We start from the raw sequence: 16,280 nt of genomic DNA on the forward strand, positions 1-16,280 counted from the left end.
AATCGAACTGTACCACTTTTTCGGCACCCTTACGAAAGGGTACCAAACACGAGAAAGTGTACCAAAAGGCGGAACCACACGCGCAGCTGAACGCTAATGGTTTATAGAGATACGTCATTCGCTTACGCAACAAGCCAGAATGAAAACAAAAAACCGCCATGTTTGAATTACACAGCGAGAGGTTATAGCGGAATTATAAATACATATAATAACGAGCCATGGTCGATCTGGGCTCAAACAAACCTTGTCGTCGTCTTGATGAACAGCCACAAATCCAAGAAGATTTACCCTGTGCCCCCCGTAGTTTTTTACGAGCCAGTCTGAGGCGCGAGCGGTTTCGCTTTCTTGCTAGCGCTTGCGCGCATCTAACATTATGTCTCAAATAACAAACTTCTTGAGCTGATGATAATAACCTGCGCTTGATTATAGACGTGCTTTTGAAACCCGATCCTGTCAGACACTGACAAATGCGAGAGTGAAGCGCGAAAAAACAAAGGAGAAGCCGGAAAAAAAGGAGCACATTATTATTCAGCAAACATGAACAAAATGCCATGATTAACTAACTTATTATCTTCATCTTTTGGACTAAGATGAACCGGGAATGAGGGAATTACTCTCTAACAGAGGCTACATGTGCTGCTGAAGATTACAGACACAGATAAGAGGTTTTCCCTGACTGTAGGCTATATTTTGTGTTGTTTTGAACCTAAATACTGACGAAATGTCTGCTATATGTAGTTCTTCTGTAGTTGGTAACATAACGGAGACTGTAAGGGGCTGTATGTGTTTATATATGTTCATTTATTTAGTTATTTAATATAATTACAGACGTTACAGTAGGCTGTTTCGCACTGTCTTTGATCTGCAGTTATAATCAACTCATGTTCATTGAAAAGTTAGTAATAAACATTTCTACACAAGTATTTATGTGTATGAAGCATCTGTTTTGTGAGAAGTGCTTCTCATATGATATGTAAGTGACCCGTACAGCTTTACTATAGACATTTCCTCGAGCGAGAATGACGTCGACTGAAACTTTCTGTCATACACCACAACCACCAAAAGGGTACCCTTGTTAGTGGAAACGCAAGCCTGATAAAGGTGACCCGTACCAAACCGAACCGTACCGTACCAGTCAGTGGAAACGAGCCATAAATCAACTAAATTTATATTTAAAAAATTCTAGTAAATTTGAGTTCATGTACTTAAAGGGGTTCTATTATGCAAAAATCTCTTTTATAAGGAGTTTAAACAGTTGTGTAGCAACAGTGTGTGAATATCTAGCTTCTTATAGTAAAAATGAATTAAATGCTTATTAATAATCGGGATTGTACTTTTAAAATATAGTGTGACAAAAAAATGGACTCGATTCTAAATAAGAACCAGTTCTCGATTCCCAGTCCTACGCGCCCTTTTAGGACACGGTACATATAAATATATTGTTTGCTCATGGATTAAATCTGTGTCTTGCTACTTATGCAACGCCTAATCTGTGTTTGTGTGCACTGAGTGAATGTCTGTGTTACCGAGCAGTGCAGGTGGGAACTGTTCATATTTGTGGTTGTACTCTATGTGCATGTGTTCAGATGAGTGGGTGTTCCAGAGCTAATAGAAAAGATGAGATGGCAGAGATTTATCTTTTCAGATTTGATTTTCACCTCACGTAGCATGACAAATCTTTATTGGATTGCATTTTGTTATCCTCTAATCTTTCCCTCATTCAAGGGTAAGATTAACCTGAAATGCTTGCGTTTGTGTATTGTCGTAGATGGCGTTTTTGTGGCTTGCTTGATTTCGAAGGCAGTGAAGGATGAAGGGGAGCGTAACTTTGAGTTTTACTAACATACGCTGAAAAAGGCCATGTGACAGCACTATTCACAATGAACCGGGGCTCGATTTGTGTGACCCGGTGCCAGAAGGAAGCCGCAGCACATAAAAGCTATCACTTTGAATTTATCAGCGCTTGAGGTTATGAATGCCCTTTTTAAAGCAATAGAATCAATGATGCACACAGAATCACTCTCTTCTCCAGGTGAATAGCTGATGTAAAGCCAAGCTGAAAATGCAGAATCTGCAGAAACTCATTAAATGACTTTTTTTTTATATGCAGCAATTCAATTTCATTTAAGTCTTCACTTAAAAATACAACATATGGAATGTATTTCAGTTAAGAATTGTGGTGCATAAAGTAATCTGTAAACTTTTAGTGCACCAGTTTCATGGTTTACCTATTAATTTAAAGCAACTGAATTATTTCATTATAAACACACACACACACACACTAGAACAGTGTTATGTATTTTGTACTGAGGGTATTATAAGAATGTTGAAATCCCAAGAAATAAACTATTTTAACTTTAACATGTGCAGGGACGTTGCTAGGGTCGAAAGGGATAAAGGGCTTATCCCCAAAGAAGGCCCCCCTTTCAGAGGTTCCGCATCCGGTGTGTTCTGGTGCAAATTAAGCCCTGATTAGTTATTTTATTTCACCAAAACTACACACATTGTATAGTATAATATATTTTAACACTCATCAGTTGTTGGAACCATTCAGTTTCACGAAACGGTTGTATTATTACCTCATCAGCTTCAGCTCCTCAAAATAATGAATGAATGACGACAGTGCAGTGGCAGGATTTTCTTAACTCTTGCTGTGTGACAACAGTCCCACTCCCACCTGATAGTAGAAACGGGTACAGCTGAACAGCGGACTATTTAAATACAGACACAAAAGCTGCGTTAAGTGCAATGCGCGTGATGTATGTGGTAATTTTAAGTACTTGGATAACAAAATAAATGTTATACAACCTATTTTTTAAGTGCAACATATTCTAAAAGATCAGGGGCTTTTAACATTGCATCAGGGGCTTAAGCTCCCAAAGACCCCCCTCGCAACGCCACTGGACGTGTGGCCATGCTAATGGCATCACACTGCATACACACACACACACACACACACACACACACACACACACGCGATTGCTGGTTGCAGTTCACATATTGGCCAGCGGTGTCGCTAACAACAAGGGTTTCTAAATTTCACACGTAGGCGCTGTTTTAAAGAGAGAGTTCACCAAAACATTGTAAGTTTTCTCATCAATTACGCCCACACAAGTGGTTCTAATGAATTTTATGAATATCATTCTTATGATAATCACAATATGTTCTAAAGTATGTTGGAAAAAAGCAGCCAGTGACTTCCAAAGAGAATAAATATATATACACTAATAAATATCTAAGCAGTTTTACATATTTTGAGATTCATGTTTTTATTTTTCCCCGTTTATTTTTGTATTATGGGACCTTAATCTTTATTCCAACAACTTTTAACCTTAAAAAGTTAGAAAAAGTGACATTTATTAACATTTTTATAAGTTGAAAGTTATATATTGTCTGGATTGGTGTTGTATATTACGCTACAAAAACCTATATATATATATTATTCAATAAATTAATAATAATGAAAAAATAAAAAAATACTAAAGTCACTAAAGTCACTGTTAAGTCTGTTAAACTGTAGAGTTAAATTTTCAACATCAGAAGTTGATCAAGCTCCCATAATGCAATTCACAACCGCAAATAAACAGAAAACACTTACAAATAAAATACAGAAACTCTTAGCTAACAAATATTTTTTACAGTATGAATATTTCTTCAGTATATCTTCCTTTGTGTTCAACAGAAGAAAGAAACCAGCTTGGAACAATTGGAGGGTGAATAAATGATGGCAGATGATGATGGATTTCCATCTGTGTTGATCCTAGAACATCATTTTTGTTTGAAAATTTAATCCATAATAGGTATACCCCTAACCCCTATTCACTACCCCTAAACCCAACCATAACTGTAAATTATTCCCAAAATCAGAGGGGAACAATAGTAGAAGTGTAGAAGTGCATAAACCGAACTGTGGGCCTAATCTTAACATAAACGGTAAACGTATATCTCTTAATTCTGATTGGCTGATTGGAATCTTGTTCCAGGATCAACATAGATGATAATCCAGGAACATGTCCTACTTGGTAAAATCAGGTTGCTGGTATGTACACACAGTAACAGTAGCCTTAAGCTCCTCTCTTCACTAAAAGTGTACCCTTAAACCACAACACAACATAAACTCATTAAGTGCCCTAATATCTGATTATTAAACAGTAAAAGTCCCCCCCCCCCTTTTTTTATTCTCATTTGGCTCAAAAACACATTAAATAACACTTAATTCTTACATTTACTCTCCCCTGCCAGTTCCATGCAAAGCATACTAGAAAGTCTCTGCCCAGTTTCAGTGATGCAGTATTACTGCCAATGACAAATATTCATGCAGAGGATTAATGGATTGAGTAAACTTCTGTTTTAAATTTAAACAGATTGCATGCAGTAAAAATAAACTGCCAGCATGTTGACGAATTGTATTGCATTAGCGTTTTTAATTATGAGCAAGCAGGATTTTTTGGAGTGTTTAATTGAATATCTTGACATTAACATAATGTCAACCTAATTTCATGCTATCCCCCTAAAATGAAAAATATTTGGCTTATTTGGAATGAGCTCTTCAATATGTCAGTCCTGTATTTTAATATGTAAGCACAAAAAAAAGGAGCTTTTCGGGGTTTTTTTGTGCTTGTAAATGTATAATGTACTGTAACTTTGAACTAAGGCTGCATGATATTGGAGAAATCTGACTTTGAGATATAAATATAATTTCTCCAGATGATTTGAATAGCTCTATTTGGAAAGTTTCGTTAATTTAGATCGACTGAAATGATCAAATCTTTTTCTATGTGGTTTATCTGCATAAATTGATAAATTACAAGCAAAAATAAACAAATAAGCTGTGCTTTATGGTTTTCTGAGAAGTCTAACGATATTCAAATACAGAAATTGAACATTAAAGTGTAATATAAGAGAGTCATCGTTGAATAATGAACTTTAAAATATCTTTATCTTTTAATGTTCAATAAATTATTCAATTCTGCGATGTGACTATTGCAGATACACACACTGCGATATCAATGCTCAAACAATAAATAGTTCAGATCAACTTTGAACCGTAATAATAAATAATATTTTAATTATTTTTACTCTGACACAGCACAACTTGACAACGTACAATGATGCGGAGCATTTAAACTGTTGAGGAGCAAGCTCATTGGCTGCTGAGGTAACAGCAACCAATTTCCTGTGGCATGTAGTTCATGACGCAGGAGTAGATTAGGTGACCCATCAGCAGCCTGTGCGCGCATAGTTTCATGGCAGAAATTTCACTTATTATCTTTTGCACAATGTTATCTTGTATTTAATTTTTTTTGCATTGTCTATAATTGTATTTATATACATTTTGAAGGCTAAACAATTATCCCTAAATGAAACTTTTACATATATTTCTCAAGTGCTTGGTACACTGATATTTTGGAAAAAGGATTAATATTTGACAAGATTGCTAATAATTTTGCCTTCAACTGTATGTTTTAGGTGCTTTAGATGTTATATAAGGAAATTATGTTTTTCAGTAGACGTCCCAAAGCACAGATGTGCTCAGCTGAATTATTTTGTAACTCTTTTATCATCATGCTACACCTTGACTGATTTCCACAGCAGCAGTACAGATGTTAATTCAGCTCCAGGTAGCTTTGCTTCTCCCTCTTGCATTAAACACACACAGTTTTACAACATGAAGTACCACATCACTAATGCTGTTCACAAGAGAAGCCCAGGCTTCCTATACTTTTGATGTTTGAGCGAACAAGCATTAGGGGAAATAAAGCCAGTGGCGAGGCTTGTTGTTTTGCTTCATTATTTGGTTTTCTAAAGTGAACACCGGTGGTGCAGATACATCAAGTAAGGCTGTTGCGGGCAGTGCCATGGGGCCTAAATTGGCATCAAGCCCATGCACCGTGTGCCCGCCATTCGCAGAGCATGGGCTATTTTGCATTGCTATCACTATAGCAACCCTTGCAGCCACTTGGGAGTTCTGGGGGAGGACTGTTATACTAATGGACTGAAAATAAATCTCAAAATAAAATGCGTTTGCAAACCTCACTTACTCACTCGCTGGCTTGTAACACCACAGGACCACAAATCATATTTCCATAATGTTCTCTTGGCTTTTTATGATGGGATTGAGCAGTTTTGGTCATATGAGGGCACTTATAATTGGATTAATGGTGGCATGCATATGATATGCATTTAAGTATGTGCTTCTGTATTTGAATAAACTGCAGGCTCGCAGATGGAGGTAAACACACATAAGGTTAAAAAATAAATAAATGAACAAATGTGTTTTTTAAAATCTATTTCACAATATACAAATGATGTATTTGCTCAAATGTATTTTAAAAATATGGTTGGTTAAATTTTTTATACACTTTTTTTGTGTATATACTTAATATAATGTATATATGTTGTGTATATACTTAATAATTATTTGTATGTTTTTCATATCTTTTTAATATATATATATATATATATATATATATATATATATATATATATATATATATATATATATATATATATATTCGTGAATGAGCAACGGTTTCTGCTGTTCTGACATCAGCTGCAGAAGTAAATGAATGGCGGAAGAAAGTAGTTCCTTTTGAGACTCTGCATGTTTGATTTTCTTTTCTATACACAAATATGGCGTCGAACTGTTGTATAAACACAAAATCAAATCACACTTGTAGCAGTGCGATGTGGCTGTATATCGACACTGGTGAGTCAACAGTGCCAATTAACAGCCACATCGCACTGCTACTCGTGTGGTATTACTTGTATATATCATATATGATATATATATATAAGAGCAATGTCACACATATGAGCAAAAGGAGCAATGTAGATAAGTGTCAATCCAAGAATTAAGAGGAGCTCTGAATTTGATGACGCAATCAATGCGACAATTCAAATGACCTCGGAGAAATGTCAAAACTGTTTTTTCTTTCTGGTTTTATTATTGAGACACGCTGTCTGCAAAATTGCCACTACAGATTGTTTACCTTTGCTGTGAGGAATCATTTCAGAACGCGGGATAGTGAAAGTGTCACTTAGTGAAAGTGTAACTCCGGGGGCGCTTTCTTTCGTGTTTGATGCGTCTTCATTGTCTTTCAGTCTGAATTTATGACGGCTGAGATCCTACAGTGTGACATGGGAGCCATGTTCGTGCAGTCTGACATGCTACAATCGTTCGGGATTATAAGAAATTGCACAGTGTGAGCTGGTCTTTAGGGCTAGTATTTGAATGATGTCATCTAAAGTGATGACAAAACAGGTGATTTTGCTGACATTTTAAGATTATGAGGCTGAACGCCATTAAATGCCTGAAATGCATGAAAGACTGATCAGTCCACAGAGATTTCCCAGTATTTCTCTGTTGCAATCAGGAGATCACAATAATTAATCTAAAAAAAAAAACAAAGCAAGTCAATCACTATCAGATTACTGTTGTGTTTGTTATAAGGAAAAATGCTAAACACATGCGGGCATTTCTTCTTTCTTTCTGTTTACTGAACTAGTCTGCAGTATCTATCTATCTATCTATCTATCTATCTATCTATCTATCTATCTATCTATCTATCTATCTATCTATCTATCTATCTATCTATCTATCTATCTATCTATCTATCTATAGAGCGACACAGAAACGCCAACTGAGCCGAGGCTCGAACCAGCGACCTTCTTGCTGTGAGGCGACAGCACTACCTACTGTGCCACTGCGTCGCCCTATATATATGTATATAGATATTTATTTATATAAATACATATTTCGATATTTAAATAAATAAATAAATGTCTTTACTATAACTGTTACCAAGAGCTGTATTTGTTTAGCTGTAAACAATTTATGAAGTTGTACATGATAAAGTCTTAATAAGATAATAATACAATCTTAAGTTACTCTAAACAATTTTAAAATGCAGTTTTTCTATTAAATTTTATTTACATCAATGGATCAATGGGTCTCTATCCACATTATATTGTAAGGTTGGAAATGTTTTATTGACTCAGGAATACATTTTGAAGTATATCTTTATATAGCCTCACAGTTACAAAATATATTTAGCATGTATTTTAGCCAGAAAACATTTTTACTGAATAAGTTGAGAAATTACATCCGGATCCGTGAGCGAGTGAGTGATTGTGAATGTGATTGATGAGGAGAAAAGGTACAAACAGGGTGAAAGACAGACAGAAGGAGAGGTGAAAGAGAGGAAAAGCTCTGACTGGCTTGCGGTTCATCTTCCTGACAGCGTTTCTCTCCCTCCTCGGCAAACAGCTGCAAGGACAGGATGATATATATATGGAGAGCTCCTCCATCATCGCTTGTTTTTTCTGTTCACTCGAGCTGTAAACAGTGTTTTGCTCCTGTTTCATCTTTCAGACTTAGGGAGGAGTGAAGGTTGAGGAGGCGGAGCTTCAGACCGTCTTGCATCATCTTCTGGAAGCTTCTGTGTTTTTAAACATTTCTCATTTCTGTCAAATTTGCATTATCTCTGGAAAATAATGATCCAGTTTTAGCTGCTGTCTTGGACTGAACCACTAATAAAGAGCTTCATGCATTTATAAACTTGTACAGTTTTCCCCGTCAAAACACATTTAAAACAAACAATGCATTTCTTAATAAAAAACAAATATAAAAAGTAACTAAAATGTGATTCTGTGATAGTCATAGGAGTTTTTTTCTGAAATTGAGATTTTTACATTATTAGACCCAAAAATATGTTTGTTGTTTGTTCAATCTTCTTATTTAAAATAGGTTGAAACAACACAATTTTTGAGTTTTTTTTTTGGGGGGGGGGCAACTTAATTGCTTTGTTGAATCCACATAAATTTGAAAAAACTAACAATCTAATTTAATTCCTTCGTGCTGACCCAACACAAATCGATCATATGGAAACATTTTTTTTTACAGTGTATAAGCTTAATAAGTAAACTTTCTGTTGATGTATGGTTTGCTACAACTATTTAACAATCTGGAATTTGAGGGTGCAGAAAATCAAGATATTAAGAAAATCACCAAATTAAGTTCAAAATATCTTCACCTGGTCATTACTTAAAATCCTAATAATTTTTGGCATAAACGAAAATTCAGTAATTTTGACCCATATGATGTGATCCTGACAAAATAACTGACAAGATAAACTGTATCATAAATAAACTGTTTCATAAATTTAATCAAATTTCATCAAATGGATTTAATAAATTAACAAATTAATTGCATAATAATGTTTGGGATTCTTGTTTTTTCCTGTTTATTTCTGCTTTAAATTGCATTATGGGTCCTTGATCTTTCTTTCAGCAACTTTTAACCTTAACAGGTTAAAAAAAGTGACTTTTATTGTCATTTTTAATAATGAAAAGTGAGATATTGTCTGGGTTGGTGTTTTGTATTATGGTAGAAAAACCTTGTAATAAACTGCTGTTATTTTACAGACTCTATTTATTATTTCTAATGCATTGTTTTATTTCAAAGTACTAAAAAGTTAATAAAAGTCACTTTGTTAAACTGCAGAGTTGAATTTTTAACATCAAAAGTGGACAGAGAAGAGATCAAGGTCCTATAATACAATTCATAACTGCAAATAAACAAAAAGCGGGCAGCGGGTTTACCCACATTATTTATGTAAAGTAACTAAACACTTTTAATGTCAACCAATCCCTTTAAAAGCAATGATTTTACTCACTTTTTAAAAGTAAAGTCAACTTTACAATGACATTTTTAGCTTCTTTTGTATTGATGGACTGTCAGGTGAAACACTCTTCATGAATCTTGTGTTCTGATCTTAAAGGGATCATTTGTGGTTGTTCTGTGCTATTGAGATCTGGACGCTAGTCTTGTCATCTCCATTTTGTTACTTTGCTGTTTGTGTTAACATGCAGTGTGAGTTGGAAGATGCTGCACACTGTAAAAGGCATTTATTTACCTAAAATGAGTAATCTTGTAACGGTGATGTTTGATTTTCATAATTATACACAGTTCATTTACTTAATAATTATTAATAAGGCAGCGGCTTTGCTCACATTATTTATGTAACAAAATGCTTTTAATGTCAACTAATCACTTTAAAAGGTCTACACTGAAATAATCTGTTATTTAACAGTTTCCGTATTTTGTGATTCACAAGTGTTTTCTGTTTATTCATGGTTTATGAATTGCATTATGGGATTTAGATGTCTGCTCTGTAGACTTTTGATGTTGAAAATTCAACTCTACAGTTTAACCAAGTGACTTTTATTGACTTTAAGTAGCTTGAAATCATGTAATATATAATATACAAAGAAGTAAGTCCGTAAAATGAGAACCCTAACCCTATTTTACTTTAAACTATTAAACATGTCAATAAAAGTCACTTAGTTAAACTGTAGAGTTGAATTTTTAACATCAGAAATCGACAGAGCAGAGATCAAGATCCCTTAATGTAATACACAACCATAAATAAACGGAAAACACTTGTAAATAACAAAATGTATAAGCTGTTAATTAACAGATATTGTTTACAGTGTAGACCGTAAAATGCATTTAGTTAATTTACTTACACAAAAGTGAGTAAACATATTGTGACTTGGAACAGTTATAATAATAAAAAATAAGCTGAATCAACACAATTCTTGAGTTTTCTTTGGGAAAAACTCAATTGTTTTATGTTCAATCCACTTACATTTGAAAAAAAAAAACAAACAATTAAGTTAATTTACTCTGTGTGTTGGGACAACATGAAGGAATTGTGTGTAACCCAGCATTCTCTAAAGTGTAAGTTGATTTGATTTTCATAATTATAGGTTGGGTTTGCTCACATTTATTAAGTAAAGCAACTACACTGTAAAAAGTATATGATCACTTAGTCCTGACATGTTTTAGGTCATTGTTATCTATTAAGCTAAGTTAATCATGTTTAATCATGTTTAACTTTAATTTTATAAGTTATGTTGGCCATTTTAAGTTTATTTAACATAAGATAAGTTTAATGGAGGTTAATTTGATTCAGCTTACAAAATTTAAGGCAACAAGGATTTTTTCAGTGTAAACACTTTCAATGTCAACTACTTTAAATGCAATGATTTTAGTCACTTTTTAAAAGTAAAGTCAACTTTACAATTACATTTTTAACTTCTTTTGTACTGATGGACTGTCAGGTGAAACACTCTTCATGGATCTTGTGTTCTGAGATCTTAAAGGGATCATTTGTGGTTGTTCTGTGCTAAAGGGAGATCTGAACTCTTGTCTTGTCATCTGTATTTTGTTACTTTGTTGTTTGTGTTAACATGTGCTGCGAGTTGGAAATTTGCTGCACACTGTAAAATATATTTAGTTACTTAAATTGAGTAAACTTGTAACTTGGAATGGTTAAGTTGACTTGATTTTCATAATTATACACAGTTTATTTACTGAATAATTATTGATAAGGCAGTGGGTTTGCTTACATTATTTATATAAAGTAACTAATCGCTTTTAATCTCAACTAATCACTTTAAAAGTAATTGTTTTACTCACTTATAAAAGGTCTACACTGTAAACAATATTGTTAACTAACAATACCTGTATTTGGGGATTTACAAGTGTTTTCTGGTTATTTACAGTTGTGAATTGCATTATGGGATCTCGATCTCTGCTCTGTCCACTTTTATTGTTGAAAATTCAACTCTACATTTTAACAAAGTGACTTTTGTTGACATTTTAGTAGTTTGAAATAATATAATAGATAAGAAATTATATAGCGAGAGATAGCTCTGAAAAATAACAGAAAACGTACTGGTGGTTTATCACAGGGTTTTTGTACTGTAATATAAAACACCAAACCAGACAATATATAACTTTAAACTATTAAAAATATTAATAAAGGTCACTTTTTTTAATGTTTTAAGGGTAAAAGTTTTTGGTCCCAAAATGCATCCTCATTTTTACAGTGTAGTCACCTTAGTTCTGTTACTTTGCTGTATTGCTGTTACATTACTTAGTGTGTAAACCTGTTGTAACATGCAACAGTCAAGTTGACAAATTTTTATAATAAGCACACAGTTCATTGTAGAAACACTCTTGATGAACCTTCTACCACTTTTTTCTCAGGTTCCTTCTTTAATGATGGACGCCCAGTTCTCGGAGTTCACGCCTGACATCACTCCCATCATGCTGGCAGCTCACACAAACAACTACGAGATTATCAAACTCCTGGTCCAACGCAAAGTCACCATCCCTCGGCCGCACCAGATCCGCTGCGACTGCGTGGAGTGCGTGTCCAGCTCCGAAGTGGACAGTCTGCGTCACTCCCGGTCCCGTCTCAACATCTACAAAGCGCTTGCCAGCCCATCTCTCATCGCCCTCTCCAGCGAGGATCCCATCCTGACCGCCTTCAGACTGGGCTGGGAACTCAAGGAGCTCAGCAAAGTGGAGAATGAGTTTCGGCAGGAGTACGAGGAGCTTTCTCAGCAGTGTAAGCTCTTCGCTAAAGACCTGCTGGACCAGGCACGGAGCTCCCGCGAGCTGGAGACCATCCTCAACCACCGCGACGACCAGAGCGAGGAGCTGGACCCACGCGAGTGCCGAGACCTGGCCAAACTCAAGCTGGCCATCAAATATCACCAGAAAGAGGTGAGAAGGCTTCTTCTAGATTATTGTGAATGGGCATTGCTAATGGTTGACGTGCAATGAATTAGCCGTGCACAAGATTATTCTCTGCAACAACTCAGGTGGAGTTTATTGCTTAGTAAATCACTGTGAGAGTTCATTTGGATGGTTTACAGTAGTGTTTTGCAGTTGCATCAAAAACTATCCTATTAATTCTTCTTGCTATATGCTATCAGCAAATGCAACCCGGTGAAGATATTATTTTAAAAAGTGTGTTGTATGTGTTTAGGTCTAATTTAATCTATTCGATATAGGAAAACATCTATAATTTTCATTTAAAGTTGCACTGAGTAAGTTTGACACCCAGTGGTTGATCTAGGTATTGCACTCCTAGATCAAAACACATTTTCACTCGGCTCCTCCTCTGACTTGTCCACACAAGCGCAGGTTGCCAGATTTACGTGATTGTGCCTAATTATCAAGTCTAAAGGCTGATTTGAACCATAAATTAATATATTTTCAATACTAAAAGGAATTTTTGTCCTAAACAACACTTGAAATTTATATTTTAGAAAGGTGAACAACAAGATAAACTATGATCACTTCAAGTACACCTCATGTGCTTTATTCAGTGTTAAGTGCTAAAATGTGAGTTTGAATACCATTTTACATGAAAGCAGCAGCAGAGAGTTCACCTCAGATCTTGAAAATGAAATAAACTGTTTAAAATTGAACTTCAGAACTGTGACGCAGCGCAAGTCAACACATATCAGTGATTCAGCATGTACATATATTGATGTTAAAGAGGTTTAATATGTGAAAATTAGATTGTAAACCTTACCATTTCACTGGAGTGCAGTGAGTGCACTATTATGTGCTTCTGGATGGCCAGCCTGATCTCACGAGAAAACGGAAGTATTTTACGTTTTGTCAGTATAGTGGTAATTCGTACGAATTCGTACAAGTTCAGTCGTATGAAATTGTACGATTTTAAAAAGGAGGCGTGGCACCTAACCCCACCCCTAATCCAACCGTCATTGGGGGATGAGCAAATCGTACTAAAATGTACAAATTTGATTGTACAAATTCATACAAATTAGCCACTTAATGAAAAAGTTACGAATTGCCGTGAGACTGTGTTGGAATGCCTGTATTTAAATTTCTGTCGTGTTTTGTCTGGTGCAAACAGCCAAATTGCTTATCACTGCAAATCTCGTTACGTAGCATTTTGTTAGGACACAGGGATACAATGTAACCTACTGACCTAATGTTTACGTTCATGATATTTATATTATTATATAATTAATAACCTCCTGTAGAACTCTGAATCTGCTACTGTCCACCAGAGGTAGCATTTTGGTCGCGGAAGCATGTTTTGAGAGCCTTCATGACTGAATGAATGAAATACACTGTTTTCCAACAAGGCAACACGGGGAGCTGAAATATAATTGGCTAAACTGGCATTGGACGGGTTGAAAGTTCATTCCACTGTGGTGACCCCTGATTAATAAAGGGACTAAGCCGAAAAGAAAATGAATGAATATCATTGTACAGTATACGTTGTTCCTTCTATCTTGTTATTTGTCATTGTATCTGTTGTTCCATCATTTTCATTCTATCTATCAATCTACTGTTAGTAAACAGGTAAAAAAAAAGTAGCTTAGCTTATAAAGGGACTAAGCCGAAAAGAAAATGAATGATTAAATGAATGAATGAATAATAAAAAAAATTATCTATTATATAGTCATCTTTAAAAGACAGAAATATACAAATAAATTACTAAAAGATTTTTTTTAAACTAAAACCAAAACTAATTTAATACAAAATAAAACCAATAATAAATTCTACAATAGTTATACAATGGTTCTACAAGAAAACAACATCTATATACCCGAAATCTTAACCCAGAAACAATTTTTAAAAAGAAATGATATCTTGTTGAAAGTAATGTTAAGAAAATAAATGTAAATATAAACTTATTTATGTATTTATTTATTTATTTATTCATTTTTGTCTTTAGAAATGATGATTAATTTACTATTAATTTATAATTATTATAATAATTATAAAATGTATATTATTAATGTGTAATGATATTTTGATAATGTATACATTTTTTCATATTCCAGTAACAAGCAGATTTAATTTTGTGGCTGTGGAATGGCCTTTATTTTGAAAATTAGATTAGATTCAACTTTATTACACATGTACAAATACAAGGCAACGAAATGCAGTTTAGGTCTAACCAGGAGTGCAATAGCAGCAAGTTCAGGATATCGGTATAAGTTATAAAGTGCAATTATAGAAAAACTATGGTGATATTTACAGATGGATGTACTATGAACATTATATACATTTTGTATCATATATGAATAGAGATTTACAATAGATGAATAAATGTACAGGTTGCTATTAATAATCAGAGGTATGCAGATAGATGTGAACATCATTACAAATGTATAGGTGCAGTGGATATGTACAATTCAGATGAATTAGTGCAACGCAGTTCGATGAATATGTGCAATTTTAACTGTGCAAATATTAAATAACAAATAATGCAGTGTTTATGCAGAGTGTAAGTTATGAGGAGAGTGTGGGGGTGTATAGGGGGGGGGGGGGGCAGTGGGGGGCAGAGATTAAAAGGCAGACAGCTCTGGGGACAAAGCTGTTCCTCAATCTGCTCGAATTGATAATTGTCCTAAAACAAAACTTCACTTTATTTGAACAAAACTTTTATTTAGATGTGAAATATGAACCAGACATATTCTTGACAAGTTTTGTAAGGTATGCATCTAACTTTTCTTTACTTTTAAATCATGTTCTTGGTATATCCACACATTCTGCACCAGCCAAAAACTTTTCTTGAAATGCTCAACATAGAAAACACCGAGCTAGTGAGAGGAACTTTTTTTTTGTGTTGCAGAAGTCCACTCACTTTTTTCCACCCCAATTTAATAGCGTTCTGCAGACTCATGCAATATTATCATGCAATCTATCTCAGAATGTGTTGTTCCTAACCCAAGGCAACAGGGAAAGTGCCATACTGTCTTTCTCTCTGAACTTTCAGTTCCGCAGGGAGATACAATGTGTGCTGAAAACCAGAGGCTTGACGAGATTAGAAAGACAGGAGATGGAGACAATGAGAAAGAAGCACTAGGCAGATGAAAGACAGGAGCTTTGTTCCAAAACCTTGTGCACTGACACGCTGCCTACTGCCTGTAGCCAGCTGCCTTCCAAGTCAGCGTCCAAATTGTCTTGGACGTGATTAGGAAATCTCTAGGCAATAGCTGTGAATGTGACAAAGAAGTAGTGCTTCGGAACTAAGACTTGACTTAAAGGGATTGTTGACAAAAAAATCTGTCAAAATGTACTCAGCCTTTACTTGTTCCTGTTTAGGTTAGTGCTGTTAAAAACAAAAGCCAGTATTTTAATTATCAATTTAAAGTCTGCATGTACCTTAATTTGCTGAGACTTTTATTTCAGTGTGTTTTTGTACTTTCATCTGAAATTGAATATTAAGTATGGGGCATAAGAAGAGGGGCGTGGCTAAGAATACTGTGGCTGAAGCCATCAAATTGATGTTAACAGAGAAGCACCGTCACTCAAACACAGAAGTAAATAGTCAGACTTTGATTAAAGATCATCAAAACAAACCCTTTTTTTTTTAGCGAATTATATTAACTTGCACAGATAACTTGTTTACCTAATGAATAACTACAGTATG

At 34.8% G+C, this 16,280-nt stretch overlaps 1 protein-coding gene across 1 annotated transcript in view; it reads left to right on the top strand.

Annotated features, from left to right (window-relative positions):
• The window catches only part of trpc5a (transient receptor potential cation channel, subfamily C, member 5a), a 134,392-nt gene that overhangs the window by 44,649 nt on the left and 73,463 nt on the right, over positions 1 to 16,280 (top strand). Inside the window, exon 3 of the mRNA XM_056462107.1 lies at positions 12,059 to 12,580. Within this exon, the coding sequence (XP_056318082.1) occupies positions 12,059 to 12,580 (522 nt within the window). The remainder of the gene's footprint in view (positions 1 to 12,058; positions 12,581 to 16,280) is intronic.

The sequence above is a fragment of the Danio aesculapii genome, chromosome 1 (assembly GCF_903798145.1).
Source record: "Danio aesculapii chromosome 1, fDanAes4.1, whole genome shotgun sequence".
Lineage (NCBI taxonomy): Eukaryota > Metazoa > Chordata > Actinopteri > Cypriniformes > Danionidae > Danio > Danio aesculapii.